The sequence below is a fragment of the Ixodes scapularis genome, unplaced genomic scaffold (genome assembly GCF_016920785.2).
Source record: "Ixodes scapularis isolate PalLabHiFi unplaced genomic scaffold, ASM1692078v2 PGA_scaffold12__126_contigs__length_90152505, whole genome shotgun sequence".
In the NCBI taxonomy this organism is placed as follows: domain Eukaryota; kingdom Metazoa; phylum Arthropoda; class Arachnida; order Ixodida; family Ixodidae; genus Ixodes; species Ixodes scapularis.
The window spans coordinates 34,683,254-34,705,743 of NW_024609838.1; the positions used below are offsets into that span (position 1 = coordinate 34,683,254).

A 22,490-nucleotide genomic window follows, 5' to 3' on the forward strand; every position below is an offset into this window, starting at 1 on the left:
TCATTCGTGGGTTAAATGGCGTCTTCTCTCTGGCTTCCGCCCATGATAAGAGGGACAAGCTTCTGGAGTGGGAGCTGATCCAAAACGACGAGTAAAACACGTCCATCTCGATCCCGACCGCCCAGTGTAATAGATGCTCCAGAAAAGTAAATCCCGGCGCGCTCCAAAATGACCCCTGGGATTCGCCATTACTGCAGAAACGTAGACGCAACAAATTTTCGCGGCTAGGTGACGCAAGCTACCACCCGTAGTAATGGGTGAAACAATTAGCATCCGTCCATCCTTCCATTGAATCCATTCATGTACTTGGCTCTAAAGTTCGCGCTGAAGGTTGTAGGACACGGGGCAACGTACATATGGACTCATTTGGCAGAGGTAACGTGCAGATTACGAAGCTTTAGAACCGATGGGTTACGTTTTTTCGCCAGACATCACACTGCTTATACATAATACAAAAGAAAGTCTGCAAACAAGTTCAAATGCGTGTCACCGCGAGATCCGCGTGCATCGAATGCTGCGTGGCAATGAGTTCAAGGAGAAAACTCAGCACGCTGCATTCGAGCCACGAATATTGCGGCGACTCATGTTTGCAAACTGTCTTTTGTATGATGGTATGAGCAGTGCATATAATCCAGAATTTTTTTTATTTTTTTTTATTTTGCGGTTGCTATTTTGAATTCTGACATAAATGGCAATCGTGAAGAGTGGTCGTTTGGGCGAGTTGGTTTGACATCTTATGCAATCTTGTGCGCAGCAACGACGAGGACAAAAGAAGAGTTGTCTTCTTTTGTCCTCGTCCTTGCTGCGCACAAGATTGCATAAGATGGCAATCGTCACACGAAAAAGGTCTATCTGAATCGTCGAGTGATCATGCGGTCTGCGTGTTCCTATGAATCACTGAGAAATCATGCTGTTCGCGTGTTCCTATGAATCGCTGCGTGATCATGCTGTTCGCGTGTTCCTATGAACCGCTGAGTGATCCTGCTGTACGAGTCTCTCTGAATCGCAGAGTGATCATGTTGGCGTTTTCCTATAAATCTCTAAGTGATCAAGCTATTCGCATGCTCTTATGATTTGCTACGTGATCCTGTGTTCGTATGATTCACTGAGTTGATCATGCTGTTCGCGTGCTGGTATGAACCATTGAGTTAATCAGGCTGTTCGTGTGTTCTTATAAATCACTCAGTTGACCACGCTGTTCGCGAGGTCCTTTGAATCACATGAGTAATTATGCTGTTCGCATGTCCATAGGAATCACTGAGGGATCATGCTGTTGGCGTGTTTCTACAAATCGCTGGGCGATCATGCTGTTCGCGTGTTTCTATGAATCGCTGTGATCATGCTGTCCGAATGTTTCTATGAATCACAGAGTGATTATGGTGTACGAGAGTTTCTATATATCGCTGAGTGATCAAGCTATTCGCATGTTCCTATGGATCTCTACGTGATCATGCTATTCGCGCGGTCCTTTGAATCACTGAGTAATCATGATGTTCGCATGTCCATAGGAACCGTCGAGTGATCATGCTGCCCGAGTGTTTCTATAAATCGCAGAGTGATCATGCTGTACGAAAGTTGTTATGAATCGCTGAGTGATCACGCTGTCCGAGTGTTTCGATGAATCGCAGAGTGATTATGCTGTATGAGAGTTTCTATGAATCGCTGAGTGATCATGATCGCGTGTTCCTATGAATGGCTAAGTGATCAAGCTATTCGCATGTTCCTATGAAACCCTACGTGATCATGCTGTTCACGTGTTCTCATGAATCACTGAGTTGATAATGCTGTTCGCGTGTTCCTACGAATCTCTGAGTGATCATAATGTTCGCGCGTTTCTACGAATCGCTGAGTGATTATGCTGTTCCCGTGTTCGCAGTCAAAAATTTGAGCAATCGCGTGATGCGATACCAGGACTAGTTGATCTTCATTCTTCGTGCCTGACAGCTTCCATTCCACAAGCAACTCACTAATGAACTGATTACCATACTCCGCTTACCCTGCAAGCTGAACGGGTAGTGGAAGCTGTAGTGTAGTGAGCTGTAAATAATCTATAGATGGCGTTTTCAGCTGCATTTGAGATAGTGCCGCGCGCCGCGTGCTTGACAGCGGCACGCGCTGATTGATGTAGATATTGAAACTACAAGCAGTCTTGATCGAAACTCCGAGCTGGCGTGGCGTGTCTTCCTTTACCGGTGTGCCCGCTTGGTCCCCGGCCACCGACCATCTCGCGTCCCACGCGCCACGGCAATGTAAGCCTTTCCAGCATCTCTACAGGCCTTTCGGGGCGCTGTCTTTATCCTAGCTTTCCCTGTCTCTTACCACCCACCCGTAATGGCCCCACGCGACCACTACATTTTGGCGACGAGCTTAATACTACATTTTGGCGACGAGGTCTTTTCTTTCATTTTTCCATTTTCGCCTCTCGTGAACATTTGATCAGACTCCGTGCCGGAGATGAGTGGTGGCAACACCGGCATGTATGGTTTTCTTTTTGTGTGTTAGTTCATATTGTAGCGTTCAGAATGTTAGGTCCTTTTGGAATATTTGCATCCACCACATCTTTTCCGTGCGAAATGTAGTACATAAAATAATGTCGACGCATCGCGACACTCGTTCCATTTCGTCTGTCAACGTTCCATTTCAAAAATCAGTAGTGGTTACGCGTAACGCGTTCGAATGGTTCTTTTCTTTCACGCATGTAGTGCGCACAGCACGGAAGCGTCCATCTCTTTTTTGTAACTCAGGAAATTGTTCCCGTTCTCATTTGGGGTGAAATTTTTAATACTTTTGTCAATCTTTGTAACATTATCTCGCAACGGTAAGAGGATGGCGACGGCTTCCTTACCGACGCTACCAGCATTTCTTCCCACGCCAGGTGCCCCTGCGCAGCCTTGGCTAAGTTGGAAAACGTCGTTTTTCAATTATCTTGTGGCCATAGAGGCAGATGAAAGCTCTCCGAAGCGCAAGCGCGCACTACTGTGGGCGTTGCTTGGCTTGGAAGGCCAACGAATAGTTTCGACATTTCCTTCAACAGTCCCCGCCAGCAGCGCGGCCGTTTCTGAATTTGATGAGCTCGTAGCGGCACTTGATGAGCATTTTGCTGCCAAAGCTAACGTTGTCGTCGAACGCAGGCAATTTCTCACCCGCGTCCAATCCCCGGGAGAGAGCGTCCTCGACTACCTTAGCGCACTCAGGCAACTTGGTTATTTTTGTGATTTCGGAGAGTCCCTTGAAAACCGCATCGCAGAAGTCTTTTTGGCCGGTTTAAATTCGTCGGAGGTACAAGATCGGGTAATCCGAGAGTCTGCGGAAGCTGGACTACCCAGCCTCGAACGTATTGTGCTTCTAGCACAGCAGTTCGAACAGGCGTCTCGAGATTGCGATCGGTACCGCCAATTTCCCTCCAGTTTATCGCGTTCTGGAACGCCGCACGCCGTTCAGGTCGTACATGGGGTTTTTATTCAGCGTGAACAAGATGGCCGACGATCGAATTCGAATTTGCACATCCAAGATCAAAATGGAGAGCGGCGGCATGCTCCCCCGCAAATGTTTCCTTCTCGCCGCAACACCAGTGGCGCGAGTCGCGGGCACACACCCGCACTTTCGTGAGCCGAGTACCGCGTGATGCTCCGCCGGGCGCGCGCGCTCTTGGACACGGGGCAGAGTTATGTCAATTCTGCGGTCGCCGACCCCATCCACGTGAGGAATGTCCTGCTTCAGGAATGTCCTGTTTTTCTTGTGGCAAACTAGGTCATTTTTCAAATGTTTGCCGGAGTTCTCCTCCATCGTCTGCTGCCACCGATCGTCGTCAGCTGGCCTTTCCGCCGAGACGTGGTCGGGTCGCCGGTACCAGCGGCTTGGAGTTGGCCGTAACCAGACAACCAGCCATGGAAGCGTGGCATTCTCTGACGAAGAGGAGCAGCAGCCGAAAATTTGTACCGTCGGGTCACCGGAAGTCCTTCCAAAAGGACGCGCCGACAGTCGCCCACGGAATTTCACCGCTGATGTTCAGGTGAATGAATCTACATTACCATTACTCATTGATACTGGCTCCGAAGTTTCAACACTTTCCGAGAGCATGTTTAACAAAATTAACTCCCAGCAGCAAATCCGGCTAAGGAAACCACCGCGCACTCTTGTGCACTACCTCCGAGGGTCCATTCCAGTCGTGGGATGTTTCCAGACCAAAGTCGGTTTCAAAGAGAGATCCGCCGAGACACTTTTCTACGTTGTTCGCAATGGCCGATCCCTGCTTGGGACAGATGCCGTGCATGGACTTCGTCTCATTTTGTCGGGTGCTCCACTCAAATGTTTCCATGTCAATTCTGCGGACTCTTGCGCAGCCATCCAAGGCCATGTAAAGTCGGCCGAAGTTCCGCAGTCCCCAGGTGCGGCGGAGCCCAGTCCTCCGCCGAGTACTCCAAGTGCTCCCTGCAAGCACCCTTCATCATTGTCCACTGTTCACGGCACTCAGCCATCCACACCGTCTGAATACTACTCCAGTAGAGGCGTCTTCGGAGACCAGCCTTCAAGGGATCCGTCGACGTCGGGACCATCTTTGCAACCTTCATCGGTGAGCGATGCATCGAAGTTACCTTCTGGTTTTGAAGAATTTGAGGATCTTTTTTCTCCTGAGTTAGGGTTAGTTAAAAACCAAACTCACACAATCACTGTCCGGCACCATGTCCCGCCGGTACAGGCTAAACTTCGCCCCTTACCAATCACGTTGCGTGATGCCGTCAGTGCAGAAATTCAGAAGCTAGAGCACCAAGGTGTTATAGAGCGCGTAAACACGTCGGAATGGGTGTCCCCCATTGTAGTAGTTAAGAAGAAAGACGGTGGAACCGGTATGTGTGTCGATCTGCGGGCGCCAAACCAGGCAGTCGTTATTGATTCTTTTCCGCTTCCGCACATTGATGAGCTTCTGAACTCCCTCAGTGGACCTTCTCATTTTTCTAAGTTAGACCTTGCGTCTGCTTATCATCAGGTCCGTCTCGACCCCAGGAGTCGCGACTTAACAGCATTCATTACTTATGAAGGGCTTTTTCGTTTCAAACGAGTTTGTTTCGGTCTGGCGTCTGCACCAGCGGCCTTCCAACAGGTCATGTCCAAGATATTAAAACATTGTCCGCGAGTCCAGTTTTATCTGGACGATGTCATTGTCTATGGTTCCTCCCAGAGAGAACATGATAATAACCTCAGACAAGTCCTCCAATGTATTAGAGAGGCCGGCATGAAACTCAATAGAAAAGCCGTTTTCAATGTTTTTGAACTTTCATTTCTTGGTCATCGTCTGTCTGCGGAGGGTCTAGCACCCCTTCCGTCGAAGATAGACGCGGTCCTAAATTTTCCAGTTCCGTCAGAACCTTCGCAGTTGAAGGCCTTCCTAGGTCTAGTACAATATTACAGTAAGTTTGTCCCTCATTGTGCTACTCTTGTAGAACCCCTCCGAAGGCTTCTGCGCAAGGGAACATCTTTTGTCTGGTCGTCCGACGTAGAGGCAAGTTTCCAAAGTGTCAAGTCCTGCCTTCAGCAGGCACCCATTCTCGCTATGTTCGACCCCACTCTTCCAGTTGTCGTCTCCACAGACGCGTCCAATTACGGACTAGGTGCTGTTCTCCAGCACCAGCATGGGAAGCAACTAAAGACTGTTGCTTTCGCTTCCCGCTCTCTCCGAAGCAGAGCGGAAGTACTCAGCAGGAGAGAAAGAAGCTCTCGCAATCCTCTGGGCTTGCGAGAAATGGCATGTATATCTCTGGGGTCGACACTTCGATATTCACACCGATCATCAAGCTCTCGTCACATTAATGTCCACTCAAGGGACCGGTGTCCGTCCACGGCGCATCAGTCGCTGGACGGCTAGACGTTTTAACTACAATTTCACCATGAAGTATCGCAAAGGAAGCGACAATGTAGTTGCCGACGCTCTGTCTCGCCTTCCGGTTTCAGATACCGATGAAGGCATGACTTTTGAGGAGGAAGTGGTTTCAATCGTCTGTGCATGCCTCACAGAAAAAGAATTCAAGGAAGAAACTGCAAAAGATCCTGTATTGCCAATTGTCATAACATATCTTTCCAACACGTGGCCTTCAGAGGACAAGTTACCTTCAGAGTTCAAACCATATTTCGTTGTAAGAGACCAGCTATCAGTCACACATGCATTGTTGTTCCAGGGAGAGAAGATAGTGGTCCCGTCCACACTCCGTGATCAGATCATTGATGTAGCACATGAAACACACCAAGGTATTTCGCGCACCACCAGCATCATCAAGAAACTTTACTGGTGGCCGTATCTAAATCAGCATGTCAGGACCAAAGTTCAAAACTGTACAGTATGTCAGTCCACAGATAAGCCTGCAAAGGCATCCCGCGCACCTCTTCAACCAGTTGAATTTCCCACTCGTCCATGGGTAAAACTTGGTATGGACATTGTTGGACCGTTTGAACGAGCTCCTGCTCAGGAAAGATTTTTTATCACGTTGGTAGATTACCACAGCAAGTGGCCTGAAGCGGCACCAGCCCACAACGTCACGACTGCCACAGTCATAAAGTTTTTGAAGTCTGTCTTTGCCCGCGAGGGTTTGCCGCAAGAGATCACGACAGACAATGGTCCACAATTTATTTCAAAGGAGTTCAGCGATTTCTTGAAGACGCATGGCATCAAACATGTGAAGTCATCTCTCTACCATCCCCAAGCTAATGGGCAGGTAGAGCGATTCAGTCGAGTTCTTAAGTCTGTCATTCAGTTGGCACTCGTCCAACATCGTCCGCTTTCTGAAGCCATTACGGAATATCTCGGTGTTTACCGAAGTACTCGCCATGCAGCGACAGGAGAAACACCAGCATTTCTTTTACACGGTCGCAACCACCGGACGCGACTGCATCTTCAAGGGCGAGGGACCCCAGAGTCCACCATCCCTCCACATGTTGTTCAGGAAGAGCTTCTTGATAGAGTAAAGGAATATCAAACTAAGATGAAGAAGTATTCCGATGCCAGTCGAGCAGTCAAGCACCCTGTTTTAGCTCCTGGGCAAGCAGTAAAGGTTTTCAAACCTAACATTAGAGGGAAAATGCGCAACAGATATGCTCCACCGCAACATATACATGAACAAGTTGGGCCAGCCACATATAGATTAGATGATGGAACCATATGGAATGCAGACAAAATGACACGTACAACATTGAAACCACCCCAACGTCAGCCGTGGTGGCTTATGGATGATGACATATTCCCCACTTCAACTAATGCGGCTCCAGCTATAAGCCTGGGCCATGTGCCACCTGAGGGTCCGGCACCTGCAACTTTGCGTGCTGCGGCCCCCAGCGTCACTCCTGTCCGTGCGGCCCCTGTTGCCGTTCCTGCTTCTGCGGCCCCTGCTGCCGTTCCTGTTTCTGCGGCCCCTGCTGCCGTTCCTGTTTCTGCGGCCCCTGCTGCCGTTCCTGTTTCTGCGGCCCCTGCTGCCGTTCCTGTCCATGCGGCCCCTGCTGCCGTTCCTGCCCCTGCGGCCGGTCCTGTTTTTGCGGCCCCTGATGCCGGTCCTGTTCCGACGGCCCAAGAGGTCGTCCATGCCACTGCGGCCCCTGTGGCCGCCCATGCTACTGCGGCACCCGGCCCTGGCCATATTGCTGTGGCGCCTGGTGCCCATAGTCATGCGACCCCCGGCGCCGCCCATGATCCTGCTGTGCCAGGCGTCGTTCCACATCATACGGCTCCTGCAGCCCATGTAGCTGTGGTCCCTGGTGCTGCCCACGTACCGATAGTACCCGGTGCCCTCCCTGTTCCTGGCGTACCCGGTACCAGTTCCGTGGTACCCTGTACCGTGCAAGATGCGATGGTTTTCGGTGGCTTTCCCGCCACCCCAGTCCCCGGTGCTGTTCCTGATTCCGGTTTCCAAGCGGCCTTCCGCGCTGCTGTACCAGTCCATCAAGCCAGCAGCCAGCCACCAGTTCCGCCGGCTGCCCCGGCTGCAGTTTTCCAGGAGGCCCTCAGGCTCGCTTTCCAGGAGGGTCCTGAGCCTTCCGTTCCTTCAAGCGGTGCAATATTGAGCACCGCATCAAGTTCATCTCAACTGGGACTCGGGTATTGGAGCGAGCTGCCGTCATCTAGCTCCGCAACGGTCTCAGCGGAGTCCCTGCACTCCGTTGGGCCAAAGACCTCCACACTTTCCGAGCCTTCAGTGGCTCCTGGTTTAGCAGAAGTCCTGGAATCAAGTCCTGAGGCAACCCAAGAATCGACTCCTACATCAGGTGACGGTGGTGCAGACACACCACCAAGGGCATATCACACTCCACCACTATCCCCATCGGGCACACCACAACGCCCCGCGCGGCGTAGACGACTTCCCGCAAAAATTTCGTGACTTTCAAGTGGATATATACTCCAAGGACGCTCCTTAAAAACTCTGGGACTTAAGTCATAGTGGTTTGCAATTTCATCGTGTGCACCGTATTTTTATGGGATAGATGTGAACAGACAGTTATTTTGCATTTTTCATATGTGTTCAAATGTCAAATTTTCATGTTATGGACATGGAAGTTTTGGATGAACTGCCTTACGTATATTTTCAGGTTTCCATGTTATGTACATAGAGGTTATGGTCAAAGTGTTAATCTTTGTTTCAAATGACTCGTCAAACCGTGAGTTTTTTTTTTAAAGTGTTATTCGTTAGGTTTCTAAGGTCTAGTCATTCATTTCACTCGCAGAGGTGAAAGTGTTATTCGTGTTTCGAAGGACTCGGCTTACTGCGCGATTTTTGAAAGTTCTTTGTTTTAAAGGAGTACGATGACATTTTTGGTTGCAGTGAAGAGAGCACTTTTCAATCTAACTGAAAAGTGCTCGACATAGTGTAGTATTTTGATTTGCACGAGATGGCGCTACTTGACATCTCCTTTTTAAAGTAGCCATCTCGTGCATCCATGTAAAACAATAAAAAAGGACAGCACGCGACGGCATGAGCCGCGCGTGATCTGCGGCCTCATCGGCCAGTGTTCGCCCCGCTCCTGAATCCGTTGGTTGTCCTTTCTTCTCGCTCCGGCGACCGTCCAGGTCCGCTCGGGGCATGTAGTTTCCAGACTACGTCGAACGTGAGTCACCGGCGCTTGCGTCCAATGTAGCCAGGCTTTAGAGCACCGCCGCGTCGGCGCAGAATATAACATTTTGGCGACGAGGATGGGATATTTGTTTTAATATGTAGCATTTCCTCTTTTGTAACCCGGGATTCGGGAGGGGGCTTCACTCCGCGTCGCGGGTCAGTGGTTGAGGAAACCGGCGCGTAACTGTATTCATGAAATGTATTCCTTTTTGTTCCGGGTGAACGGTAGTCATATTTTGCGGAAAGGCCGCGTTTGATGAGTTTCGGGGGGAGGCATTAGGCCTAGGTTTTCAGTACGTTCCATTTTCATCGTGAGATGACTTCGTCATCTTCGTCTTCGAGCGGCCCAACGGCGTTCCCGCCGCCGGCCGTCTTTTTGGCAGTGCCCGGTCCGCCGATAGTAGCTTGGCCGGCATGGAAGCGTGCTTTTCTGACTTTTCTTGACGCGTCGGCGTTGCATCTCGTAGAACCGTTCCGAAAAAAAGCCATCCTGTTTTCGCTGTTGGGCACTGAGGGCCAGCGCATCGTGGATGCATTTCAGCTGTACGAGACGGTTGCGGTGGAGGGGACTGACGAGTTCCAGGTTTTTCTGGAGGCAGTCGAGAAGCATTTTGAGTTTTCGGGTAGTATCGCGCTTGAACGCCAGAAGCTGCGCGGTTTGTTCCAACGTCCTGGCCAGTCGGTAACTGAGTTTCTTGCCGTGTTGCGCCATCAGGCTTCGTTTTGTGCTCTGGGGAACGCGCTCGATGAAAGACTTTGCGAGGTTTTCTTGGAAGGCCTGGAGTCCAGACGCGTTCAGGATCGCGTTCTGCAGGAGTGCGAGGGCAGCGAGCTGCCAACGCTGTCGCGGGCTATCCAGATCGCTCGCCAGTACGAGCAGAGAGCGAAGACGGCCGCAAGTTTTCGGCGGCGAGAGTCGCAAGTCCCGGTCGCGGCAGAAGTCCAGCGTGTCCAGATCGAGAAACGTCAAACGGCAGCAACACAAGATGGCGGCCAAGCGTCGTCTTCTTTCATCGAGCATGGGCAAGATGGCTACAGCGGCTACCCTCCCTGGCCTCAACCTGGCTACCCCCCGTCGCAGCTTGGACCCAGGATGCCTTGGGCTCCGGTGGCCTCCGGTCACGTGCCCCGTTTTCCGGCGAGGGTGTTCCAGCCTCAGCGTGGGCGTGAGCCCGCTCCGCCTCGGACGGGTGGGATCGGAGCAGACGACGCCTGCTACTTCTGTGGACGCCGCCGTCATGATCGAGCGGTTTGCCCGGCGTCTCAAGCGACATGCTTCTTATGTGGAAAGTGGGGACACTTTGCAGTGGCGTGTCGGAGTCGTCGCCCGCCGGCGGCTGCCTTCACCTACGATCGGCGACAGGCATCGTTCCCGGTTCAAGGCCGTGGTACTCGGCGGACCTTCGCCGACAGACAGTTCAGAGGGGACCGGCCCGGCCGGGTGAACGTGGTCGGCCAGTCGCTGTCTCCTGAGGAGCTGCCAAGCGTCAGGCTGACGGAGGAACCTGTGGTCGTCGGGACGGCCGAGCGACGAGAAGGCGGCAGCATGCGTCGTGACGCCTTCATGGCCGAGATCACGGTAAATGGGACCCCTCTTCGTCTTCTTGTTGATACCGGTTCATGTGTGTCGATCCTAAATGAACGCATGTTTAACGAAGTTAACAAGCAGCGGAGGATAAAGTTACATCCGCCGTCGACGCCTCTCGTCCACTATTTGCAAGAGACCATTCCGGTACTTGGATGTTTTGTGGGACAAGTAATTTTTAAGAACCGCTGGACAACGTTGGAGTTTTACGTAACCAAGACTGGACGTTCGTTACTCGGCATCGACGCGGTCCGTGAGTTGCAACTGGTGTTGAATGGCGCTAAACATGAGTGTTTGTATGCGAATGCAGCTCACGGAGGAGGAGCATCACAGCGGGATGTGAGGCCCATGCCCAACCCGCAGCGACGACCGTTCACCGCGTCGTCCTGTCAAGCATCGCAAGTCCCTGGTTCTCGACCAGCGGCAAGTTCCAGACCTTCATTTGCGGAGAACCCGTCTCCTGCTTCATCGGTCTCTGAAGAGACCACACCTAAAGTCTTCGAGGACGAGTCAAGTCCGCAACGTCATCCTGAGAGTCAAGGGCTCCATAGTCCGCAACGTCATCCTGAGAGTCAAGGGCCCCATAGTCCGCAACGTCATCCTGAGAGTCAAGGGCTCCATCATCCACAACGTCATCCTGAGAGTCAAGAGCTCCACAGTCCTGAGAGTCACGGACTACACGGTCCACAATATCATCCGGGGAGTCAAGCGCCCCAAGGTATGCAGCGTCATCCAGAGAAATCCAGTCCTTCAACGAGCCTTGTTGGTGGTTCCTCGAAGCGAGACGCATCCAAGTTGCCACCTGGCTTCGAAGATTTTGAACATCTTTTTAGCCCGGGGTTGGGTCTGCTGAAGAATCACTCGCACAAGGTCAAGGTGCGGCACACAGTTCCACCAGTCCAATCAAAGCTCCGTCGCCTCCCGATGACCCTAAGGGATCGGGTTTCCGAAGAAATTTTCAAACTGGAGCGAGAGGGCGTAATTGAACGTGTCGAAGCCTCCGAGTGGGTGTCACCTATTGTTGTCGTCCGCAAGCCCGATGGCAACATCCGTATGTGTGTGGACCTACGAGCTCCGAACCAGGCCGTTGTCATTGATTCATTTCCACTTCCTTGCATCAATGAACTGTTGAACTCTCTACGGGGAGCGGCGATCTTCTCCAAGCTGGATTTGGCGTCCGCCTACCATCAAGTCCGTCTCGACCCGGTGAGTCGTGACCTCACGTCTTTTATTACCCACGAGGGGTTATTTCGCTTTAAGAGAGTTTGCTTCGGGCTGGCATCCGCACCCGCAGCTTTCCAGCAACTCATGTCCAAAATCCTAAGGGATTGTCCAGGCGTTCAGTTCTATCTGGACGATATCATCGTTTATGGATCCACTTTGAAGGAGCACGATGAGAATCTCCGTCGTGTCTTGTCTCGAATTTCCCAAGCAGGAATGAAGCTAAACCGTAAAGGTGTTTTCCAAGTACAGGAGCTCTCATTTTTGGGACACCATCTTTCCGTGAAAGGTTTAGCACCCCTGTCATCCAAGGTAGATGCGGTCCTAAATTTTGCAACTCCCTCTGATGCAGTGAAGTTAAGAGCATTTTTAGGGCTGGTAGAGTACTACAGCAAGTTCATCCCTCATTGTTCCACGGTCGTCGAACCGATGCGTCGTCTCCTACGTAAAGGAGTTCGTTTCAACTGGTCTCCGGAAGTCGAGGCCAGTTTTCAGAAAGTAAAGACTTCCATCCAAGAAGCTCCAATTTTGGCCATGTTTGACCCGACGTTGCCTATCGTCGTGGCCACAGATGCTTCTCAGTACGGTCTCGGTGCTGTTTTGCAGCAGCAGTATGGTAGCCAGCTTCGTCCTGTAGCCTTCGCGTCTCGCTCGCTAACTGATGCAGAGCGAAGGTATTCCACGGGCGAGAAGGAAGCTCTCGCATGTCTTTGGGCGTGTGAAAAGTGGCACGTGTATCTGTGGGGAAGGTCTTTTGTCATTCGTACTGACCATCAGGCGTTGGTCACGTTGCTGTCCAACAAAGGTTCCGGAATCCGTCCTCTAAGGATCACTCGTTGGTCCTCCCGACTTCTGAATTACAATTTCAAAATGGAGTTTCAGAAGGGTGCCACCAACGTCGTTGCTGACGCGTTTTCACGGTTGCCAGTGTCTGACACTGAGGAGGGCATGAGATTCGACGAGGAAGTTGTTTCCGTCGTAATGGTTCCTTTGTCGAAAGGCGGTTTTCAACAGGCTACGGCCAATGACATAGTTCTTCCTTCAGTCATCCGCTATACTACCTCGGTTTGGCCTGAAGATAGTAAAACCAATCCAGATCTCCGGCCTTACTATCACGTCAGAGACCAACTGTCGCTGTACGACGGTATTTTGTACAAGGGAGAAAAACTTGTCGTCCCTGTCGAGTTTCGAGACCGGATCGTGGAAGTAGCACACGAAGTTCATCAGGGGATCACAAGAACCACAAGTGTGATCCGGGAACACTACTGGTGGCCGTTGATGAATGAACACATAAAGAACAAGATCCAGAACTGCACGGTGTGCCATGCTACTGACAAACCAGTGAAGGCTGCACCGGCTCCCTTGCAGCCCATCCAGTTTCCAAGTCAGCCCTGGGAAAAGCTTGGAATCGACATCGTGGGCCCGGTTGATCGTGCACCGGCCAGTCAAAGGTTTTTTTTGGTACTCGTAGATTACCACTCCAAGTGGCCAGAAGTTCAAGCCACGTCTTCTGTGACTTCTGCGACTGTCATCAGCTTTTTGAAGAACGTTTTTTCACGCGAGGGACTGCCCTGCGAGATTGTGTCAGATAATGGAGTACAGTTTACCTCCCATGAATTTCAAGATTTCTTGCGTCAACATGGCATCAAACATAGGAGAACGTCATTATACCACCCCCAATGTAACGGGCAGGTGGAAAGATTTAACCGAGTCCTGAAGTCGTGCCTTCAGTTAGCTGTTGTACAAGGTCGTCCACTTCCAGATGCCGTCCGAGACCACCTGGAAGCGTACCGACGTACGGTACATCCTGCAACAGGATTTGCACCATCCTTTCTCCTTCATGGACGAAATCATCGGTCTAGACTAGACGTACAAGGCATGCCGACTAGGACGGTACCTGACGATCTCTTGGAACGTCGAGCTCAGCTACAAGGAAGAGTACAGCGCTATCAACAAAACATGAAAGATTATTCTGACCATCGTAGAGCGGTACGACACCCTCAGTTTCATCCTGGGCAGGCTGTTCGCGTATTCAAGCCCACCCATCATAACAAGTTGCGGAGTACATATACAGAACCACAACGGATACATGCACAGTTAGGACCTGCTACATATCAACTCGCTGACGGTAGGAAATGGAACGCAGCGAAGCTTGCAAAGTCCATACAGCTGCCTCCAGCACAAGTTCCTGACTACGGTTGGGATGATGATGATGACGAAGATGACTTGTATATACCTCCTGCAACTCCAGTGGTTCCTGTACTGACCCCTGTTCGTGAAAGCACTTCGACGTCCCAAGTACCAATTGTCTTTTCTTGCCCGGAGGGTTCCTGTAACCCCGCAGCGTCTGGTCTCTTGGGGAGACCCGGTTCATCTGCTGCACCCATGGCAGGTGCACCTCGCCATGCAGCGCTGGGTTCTCCCAAGGAGCCAGATCTGTTTGCTGCGGCAAAGTTTACAGTTCCGGTTGCTGCGGCCGAGTCTCCTGCTCCGCGTGCTGTACCGGGGCCTGTTCCTGGACCTGTTCCTGGAACTGTTCTTGGAGCTGTCCCTGGGCCTGCCTCTGTTCCTGGGGGCCCTGCTCCTGTTTCCGAGGGGAATCTCGGGTCGGCTGTACCCGACATGATCGGGATCTCTGCACCTGAGCTCTGCCCTGCTTCCGTGGCAGACGCTGGACAGTCTGTGGAGCCTGACAGGCTTGTCAGGCCTGTTCCTGAGGCTGCGGTCAGGCCTCTCCCTGAGCCTGGTCCCGGTCCTGTTCCGGCGGTCAGGCCTCTTCCTGGGCCCGTGGTTGTTGCTGCTCCGGACGCTGTGCCAGGGTCATCACCAGAGTCCGTGGTTGCAGAGCAACTACCTGTCTCCGATCTGGCAGTGTGCCCAGACACACGGGCAGAACTGCTCGTTTTGCCGTCGCCAGAAACGAGTACGCCACCTATGCCTCCACTTGAGGATTCAGTGGAAGAACTCACGACCGAGTTCCACACACCACCCCCGTCTCCCTGGCAGACGCGCCACACACCACCCACGATCTCCGAGCCATCTACAGCTCCTCTACCACCAGCGAGGCAAGGTCGGCCAATACGCCAGAGAAGACTTCCGCTGAAGTTCAAAGACTATATTCTTGCACTTGGCGATGATAATTTTAGTCAGATTCGGAGTACAGTGACTAAGACTTTTGTAGTTATGTTTTCGTAAAAGGTCATTTTGGTATAAACTTTGGGTAGATATAGAACATTAAAAGCATATCACTGTTATAGCCAAACCTTGGCCAAGGTAAAAATGTCCATGACAAACACAATATTCTAAACAATAACCAAACTAACAAACTAACAGTCAACACTACAATGTGTCATGGACATTAAAATAGGTATGGTTGGATGTTTCATTTTCTTCCCAGGAGGAGGAGAGATGAGAGTGCTCTAAGTTGAAATATGACTCTTGGAATGAAATTTTGATCGTCACGTGACTAGTATGATGCAACCTGAACTTTCAGTGAAAACCCGTTTTGTTCGGATGACTTGCTTAGGATTTTGTTGAATTTTCCGTGTCGTGCACACAAAGAACGTTTATGAGCAATCTTTTGCGAATTTCATATTTTTTTTTTTTTGTTTCAACGAACAATTTTAAAACCAATATTTCCAGTGAAATAACGCAATTTTCGGGTGGTGAAGTGTTTTGATTTTCGTTATTTTTTTTTCACATAACGAATGTATAACGTAAGTCTTCCTCCCACAAATTTCTTATTTTTTTTTAAGGGAGGGAGAATGTAGTATTTTGATTTGCACGAGATGGCGCTACTTGACATCTCCTTTTTAAAGTAGCCATCTCGTGCATCCATGTAAAACAATAAAAAAGGACAGCACGCGACGGCATGAGCCGCGCGTGATCTGCGGCCTCATCGGCCAGTGTTCGCCCCGCTCCTGAATCCGTTGGTTGTCCTTTCTTCTCGCTCCGGCGACCGTCCAGGTCCGCTCGGGGCATGTAGTTTCCAGACTACGTCGAACGTGAGTCACCGGCGCTTGCGTCCAATGTAGCCAGGCTTTAGAGCACCGCCGCGTCGGCGCAGAATATAACACATAGTACAAAGTGTAGCATTTATGATTGTATCTCTCCAATGTACTTCTTTATCCTTATTTTCTTCGACCACTTCACAATTAATTTTGCTTGTAGTGATTGGTTGGTAGGATTTTTGTGTGTGCGTGAACTCTGTATTTTCTTTAAGGAGTAAGCTGTTTTCTTCTCTTCCCTAATAAATTATCCAACGTTTATTTTTCTATTAAGGGAGGAGAAGATGTAGTGAGCTGTAATTAATCTAAATGGCGTTTTCAGCTGCATTTGAGATGGTGCCGCGCGCCGCGTGCATGACAGCGGCACGCTCTGATTGATGTAGATAGTAGAGAGTTTTAGTAGACCGTTTTCGCTTTCCCGCTCCGCTCTATGGAAAGCGGAGTCGCCATCGCGCATGCGCGACCCGCTCTGGGATTTGAGCGTGGAGCGTCAGCTCCGCTATCGTCGCCATTTTGAGAAGCACGTTCCACTCTCAGTAAAGGTTCACTAGATGGTGCTTTTCTGGAAAGGTGGGTGCTCGCTATTTGAAATCATGCTTGGGAGCGCGCTTGACCCTTATGAACCTCGCTGCACTAAGAAGCTACGCAGACTTTGTTTGAAAAGGCATCCCCCAGGAAACGTTTCACGGTAGTCAAGAACCTCTGGCTGCTTCGAGAAATCGCTGGCCGCCATCCTTTCACGGCCCCTGAACGGTGGGAACAGGTGCTGCCTTGTCTAAGCCAGCGGGCTCGATTTTTCTATGCGAGATGACGACGACGACGTTGAGAGGATGACACACCGGGCGACGGCGGTGTCTCAATCTGAGCCCTGGGCCTCGGTTCCTCGGATGCGGCAGCTTCTACTTCGGCTGGACTACCTCCTTGGAGCATGATTCTTTGACCCCAGTGGACCCCAGTGAGCAATAGTGCCATCATGTTCCTGGTGCCCCTTCATGCATTGATCGAATGACTTGCAAGATCCTCATAGCTCGCTGCTCACCCGCCCAACCCGCCTCCACGAAGTCTGGACTTCTGCGAATCGGACTGCCACCCTCCCCAATACCAACAACCCATGTCGTCGTCATCTTGCACGTATATACTCATCACATTACCATGTTCCCTAGACGCGGCACCGCGGGCCTCGGTGGTACGGGCTGCTGCTTTCCGCGGTGCCGCGGCTCTCCAGAGCCAAAAATTAAAGGTTAAAGACCAAAGACTAAAGCAGTCGGCAAACGGACTGATATTTTGTTTGGTTACTTCAGGCAGCAAGACAGTGAAAATTAGCGAAAGCGAGTGCTTCATTTATATCTCTACTTTTTTTTCCCAATGAAATGAGTCTTTTCTTCTTCGTATGCTTCGGTTTGTGATATGGTGCCTTGGTGTTTATGTACACTGCGCGACACTGTTAGCGGGAGCATTCAATACCCTGTTTTCATTTTTCCCCTTAAATTCGAGGGGCTAACATTTGCCTATTGGTGTGGAATAAAGCGCTCGTTTGGGGCACTAATCTGAGCAACAAATTTTCAGCTTTTTCAATAGCTGTCAAAGAAATAAACTGCAAATAAAGGCGATTTTTTTATGTTCGTATTAACAGTGGAGCGCAGTGTATGTATCTGCCTTGGGGGGTGACATGAAACCATTTTGCTTGACTATACACTTTTTTATTTCTTTTGTGCGTTTATGAAAGTCCGTTTTTCAGCTTAAGCTCCTGCCCAGTTTCTGCCTCACTTGTGCTACGGTCTTTTCTTGCAATAGAAGGCCACGCAACATAGTCTACCCTTACAATGCTGAATTCAACAGTAACACTGTAATTTGGTTAGATGCAATATTCACACGCACATCTGAGAAGTAAAATGGGAGTCGTTAGTAAATGTTTTTTATTAAAATATTTCTAGATGCCTTTCAGCCCAGTTGGACAGGTATTTCGCTCAGTACAAAAGCTTGAACATGATTTCCTGTGATAATTTTATGCATTCTAATATTAAACAAACGAAAAAATGCCCATGGTCTTTGTAGGTTTCGTCCAGCCGTCAAATTATGCCATCTGCGCACATCACTGCCTGGTGCTTCACGACGAGCACCCTCTTGTGGTCTTCTTCTAATTTTTTTGATGGAGGGCATATGGGCATGCTGTGCGGTCTACAAAACCCCAACAGTTGTTCAGGAGTGTTCCCTTGTCCTTGACGGCCTAATAAAAAAGACAAAGAAAAACACTCTAACAACACGGCAGTATTTAAACACTACCAAAACATGTAATATGGGACTTGTTAATCCTCTAAGATAAAGTGTATTTCCATTGTAGGGTTGTAAAAAACTGGGTATCGTAAATTAATATATATATGTATATATAGTTGTTGCTTAATTCTGATAAGGTTTGAGGCCGTCAAACAGAGCATGCGAGGCCCGCTACGCCGGAATTCAAAACTAAACTTCTGAAAACTGTTCTAATCTACCACTATTGCTTAGAAGTCCAGGGTTGTGTTTGCTAAATTTTGCATTGTTTATGCCTGTCTGGTTTTCACCAGACAAAAAATTGACGTGGAATATTCTTTCGACCGTTATGGGTAACTCTTTTCAAAACACCACCGGATAACATATTCGGCCGCCATATTTTGGGCATCGCTTTTAGTGCTAGACTTGTGACTAGAACCCATTTCATATTCAATATTGACGCAGCATTCGTGTCTAATACATTTAAACTCGCATCCGCGACAAACAATGACGTAGCTCTCTTGCTCCCTAGACGCTTGGCCAAAATAAGGCGGCGTCGAAGACTAGCGGCACCATGGGTTGCACTTTTAAAAAGGCTGCATTCAAGTTTCTATTATTTTCTAAATCTACCAAGGAAATCCAATGCAAACATTTCTTGAGGAAAGTTAAACAATTCAAAAGTTGCGAGTGAGTGTGAATAAATAAAGCTGAGAGGGGGAATGGTTTCTTTGGTGCAGCTTGCGAGCGCTATGCTCGTGGTCAGCTTTCAGTGGCATTTTCGACAGGAGGGCGCATGCACAGATATAATCGGCGTTCAAGCACGCGCACCCGTACATCTGACTGCATAGCCATTGGACGTCCACAAAACGCGACGACTTCACCGACGCCGTGCTGGTTGCAAAGTGATACTTGTTCACTTGGTTTGATTATGCTGTTTTGTGTTACATAGAACTCAAATCAAATGGTTTACTTTTTACGCGCGGGGCGTACGCTTTACTTCTTGATTCGACCTCTTTCAAGCTGAGGTCACGGTCAAAAACATCGACGTGTATTGACTAAGTGTAGCCATCTTGAGATCTAAGCAATCACGCTAAGGACGCTGAGGGCAGTCCGCTCTACAACTTGTGAAGCGGAGCGCACGCTCACTCCGCTAACTATACGCTCCAACTCAGAGCGGGCCACGCATGCGCGGTGGGGACGATGCTTCTCGCAGAGCGTAAAGTAGAGCAAAGAGGGCTCATAACAGTGGCCTACTAATACTCATAGATTACGAACGCGCTCGTCGTGACTTCTCCTGACACTGCCCATGTACACCTTTGGCGTATAGAAAAAGGTAACTTTTCACCAGACAGAGCAGCTGTGCTAGAAACAATGGAAATGCGAAATTTACACAAACCATGCAGGGTCTCACCTGTGAGCCCAGGCTCTAGTTTCGCCAGGGTCAACCACCTATGTTTGTTCATGTCAGCGAGCAGGTGGCCGAACCTCTCGTTGATGTGACCCACGATAAGGTTCACAGAACTGAAGAACACCGACAAGTTCCGTCCAAACGCTCATCCAAGTACGAACAGACGGTTGGGATAGGCCAGTCGAGGAAGAACCATGCAAAGCGTCTCGCCAGATTGGCAACACCCTGCGCCGATCTGTCGCGTGCTAGTATTTGGAGGCCCGCATGCAGAACAGCCAGGTCCTTCTTTAAGCAGGATAGCTTCCTAAAGGGTTTCTTTTCTACGTTGGAAATATCCAGCAAACCGCGTTCGGAAAGGAAGCTTCGGCGCTTGAAGCACGAGGGATACGAATCATAGATTCGATGTCTCGCCAGCTTAATCTCGTTAGTAGAAGTCTCCTTCCTTGAGAACAGCGGGGATTCATCGTGCAGATGCCTTGCCTTGAGCAACACTGTACTCGTACTACGCAAAAGGATGTAATGCGCAAACTTCGTCCTTTTCTCTTATTTTTCTACTTCGAATAAGTAAATATGTTTCATTTTAAATCGAGTGGAGCAGAAGCTACAAGAGCGAGTGCCGGCCTTTCAGCGTCCTTGATAAGCACGCGCGCTCGTGCAGTGCAAGTACCGTTTAGAGCAACATGCTCATGCTTATACCTTCGGCTTCACTCGCACACAAGGTGGAACGATTGTATTTATCTTTTATAGGTTAATATATTTTCGGGTGTGTCCCTACTCTTCTGTGTTTATTATTGTCGCCCTCGTTTTTACTACCTCTACAATCACGCTCCGTTTTACTCTCTTGGTGTTAACGCTTAGGTTTTTTTGTCTTACTAGTACTATAAACGTCCACTTGTGGGGCTACGCAAGCAAATTTTCGAACCTGCTCAAAACGCTCTTACCCCCCATTCACACTGGAAGCGGATCCGCGTTCGCAAAGCGGTTGCGAACGCGGTTGTATAAGGATTCAGTACAATTGCACGCGCACACGATGACATCAAATGCGCGTGCAATTGCATGGATCTTTATAGAACCGCTTTCACAACCGCTTCGCGAACGCGGATCCGCTTCCAGTGTGAATGGGGGGTTACGGTGAAGAAAAACGCTTTACTAGGGAGTTTTAGAATAACGTACGCAATTTTAGCGCACGCTAGCGCTAAATTTAGCGCTTGTATTAGCGCACGCGACGCAGGATAGTTTTAGAATAGCGTTTCTCCGCCGCGACGCAAAAGCCCAAGCATCTCGCGCTTGCGACGCCACCAAGATAGGGTAACAATTTTTATTTCACACACGAAATGGTGTAACTTTAGAAAAAAAACGAGTTTATTGGTCCAGAGTAGCATTTTAATTTGTTTAAACATGAGAACGCGACGCGAGCGGTTGACCGGTCGTGTCCGCTTGCGTCGCCTCGGCAAGAGAGGTCTCGTGTACTGACCTTCGCACATCGTTCGTTCGCCGTGAAATGTTCGCGCGTCGCAAGCATCAAGTTGCCGGTGATCGCTGCCAAACCGAGTACAATGTCGTCCCGTATTGAAAATTGCAGTCGCGAGGATGCCGCCGACGTCGAACTCACGACGCCGCCAAAACAGCCGCCGGCATAATCCTGGAAGCCGCCATTTTTTTTAACTGTGCTCGTCTTGGCTTTAGCCAACTTCTCATCACGAATCCTCCTTGGAGAAGCGCAAAGAATCTTTGCGTACGCCCGCTATTTCCGAGAAATAGCGCACGCTAAAATTGCGCACGCAAAGCGCAAAACCTGGTTTGCGTTCGGAGCATGCGCAGTGGCGACGACGCTATTCTTTGCGTACACAAAGCTTTAGCGTGCGGTATTCTAAAACTCCCTACTAAAACGCGTTTTTGGACCTCCGCTTTCCATTCCGATGAAGCGGGCCGCGCATGCGCAGTTTGGCACCCTCAGAGCGGAGCGGAAGATGAAAACGGTCTACTAAAACTCTTTATTGAAAATACAAGCAGTCTTGATCGAAACTCCGAGCTGGCGTGTCGTGTCTTTCTTTACCGGTGTGCCCGCTTGGTCCCCGGCCACCGACCATCTCGCGTCCCACGCGCCACGGCAATGTAAGCCTTTCCAGCATCTTTACAGGCCTTTCGGGGCGCTGTTTTTATCCTAGCTTTCCATGTCTCTTACCACCCACCCGTAATGGCCCCACGCGACCATTACAGAAGCTGCAAGCCCCTTCGATCAGTCATACATTCATCATTTGCCACATGATCACGCTGTCATCCCTATCTACGAGCAGAGAGCAAATTCTAATGAAGAAATAAAGACGGTTGATTGGCCAGTAAGAGCCCTTCGCTGTCGACGGACGGCGATGCTGCGGCCAGGGCTTCAGGTATCAGTTTAGCTTGGATCAGCACAAGTACCTGGTGCATCTCGCGGACCGCTCGTATCGGTGCCAGCTCTGCCCGGAACGCTTCGATCGGCCAGGAGTCCCGGACTGCACCACACCGGTCAAAATACCTGTTCGTGCCAAGTGCGCAGCTACAAGTCGCCGGGCAAGTGCAACTTCGAGAGGCGCGAAGAAGCCAGGCACAGCGTAGTGAAGAACAGGGTGCCCGTCGACGTCCGACTACCGACAAGGATGACGTTCCTCCTGCTGACAAGGACTCTCGACTTGTGTCCGGTGTAGGGAGCCACCTCAGGCCCAACTACGGGGAAAAGGCCTCAGAGAAAGACCACAGAGGTTCCGGAATGCCGCAGGGTGAGTCTCGGTATCCTCGTCGTTGCTCTATCTTTCCTTCCTTTTTCACCCTGGTTAACTGTAGTAATCTCCTCTACACGGCGGTACGAAAGGAGAGGACGCTAACAGCACTCATTGTGGCCGGGTAGGAAGCCGCGGCCCCGCGCGTTCGGGGCTTACGAAGAATGA

General features: G+C 50.2%; 1 protein-coding gene and 1 pseudogene across 1 annotated transcript; both read left to right on the forward strand.

Moving 5' to 3' along the window:
* Positions 1-2,826: 2,826 nt before the first annotated feature.
* LOC121835200 lies at positions 2,827-7,426 on the forward strand (annotated as a pseudogene).
* A 1,535-nt stretch (positions 7,427-8,961) lies between these two features.
* Positions 8,962-11,107, forward strand: LOC115308317. The gene is made up of 2 exons (XM_040208501.3): positions 8,962-10,671; positions 10,988-11,107. The coding sequence occupies exons 1-2, from the start codon at positions 9,409-9,411 to the stop codon at positions 11,018-11,020; spliced, it is 1,296 nt and encodes a 431-aa protein (XP_040064435.2). The 5' UTR covers positions 8,962-9,408; the 3' UTR covers positions 11,021-11,107.
* The last annotated feature ends 11,383 nt before the right edge of the window (positions 11,108-22,490 follow it).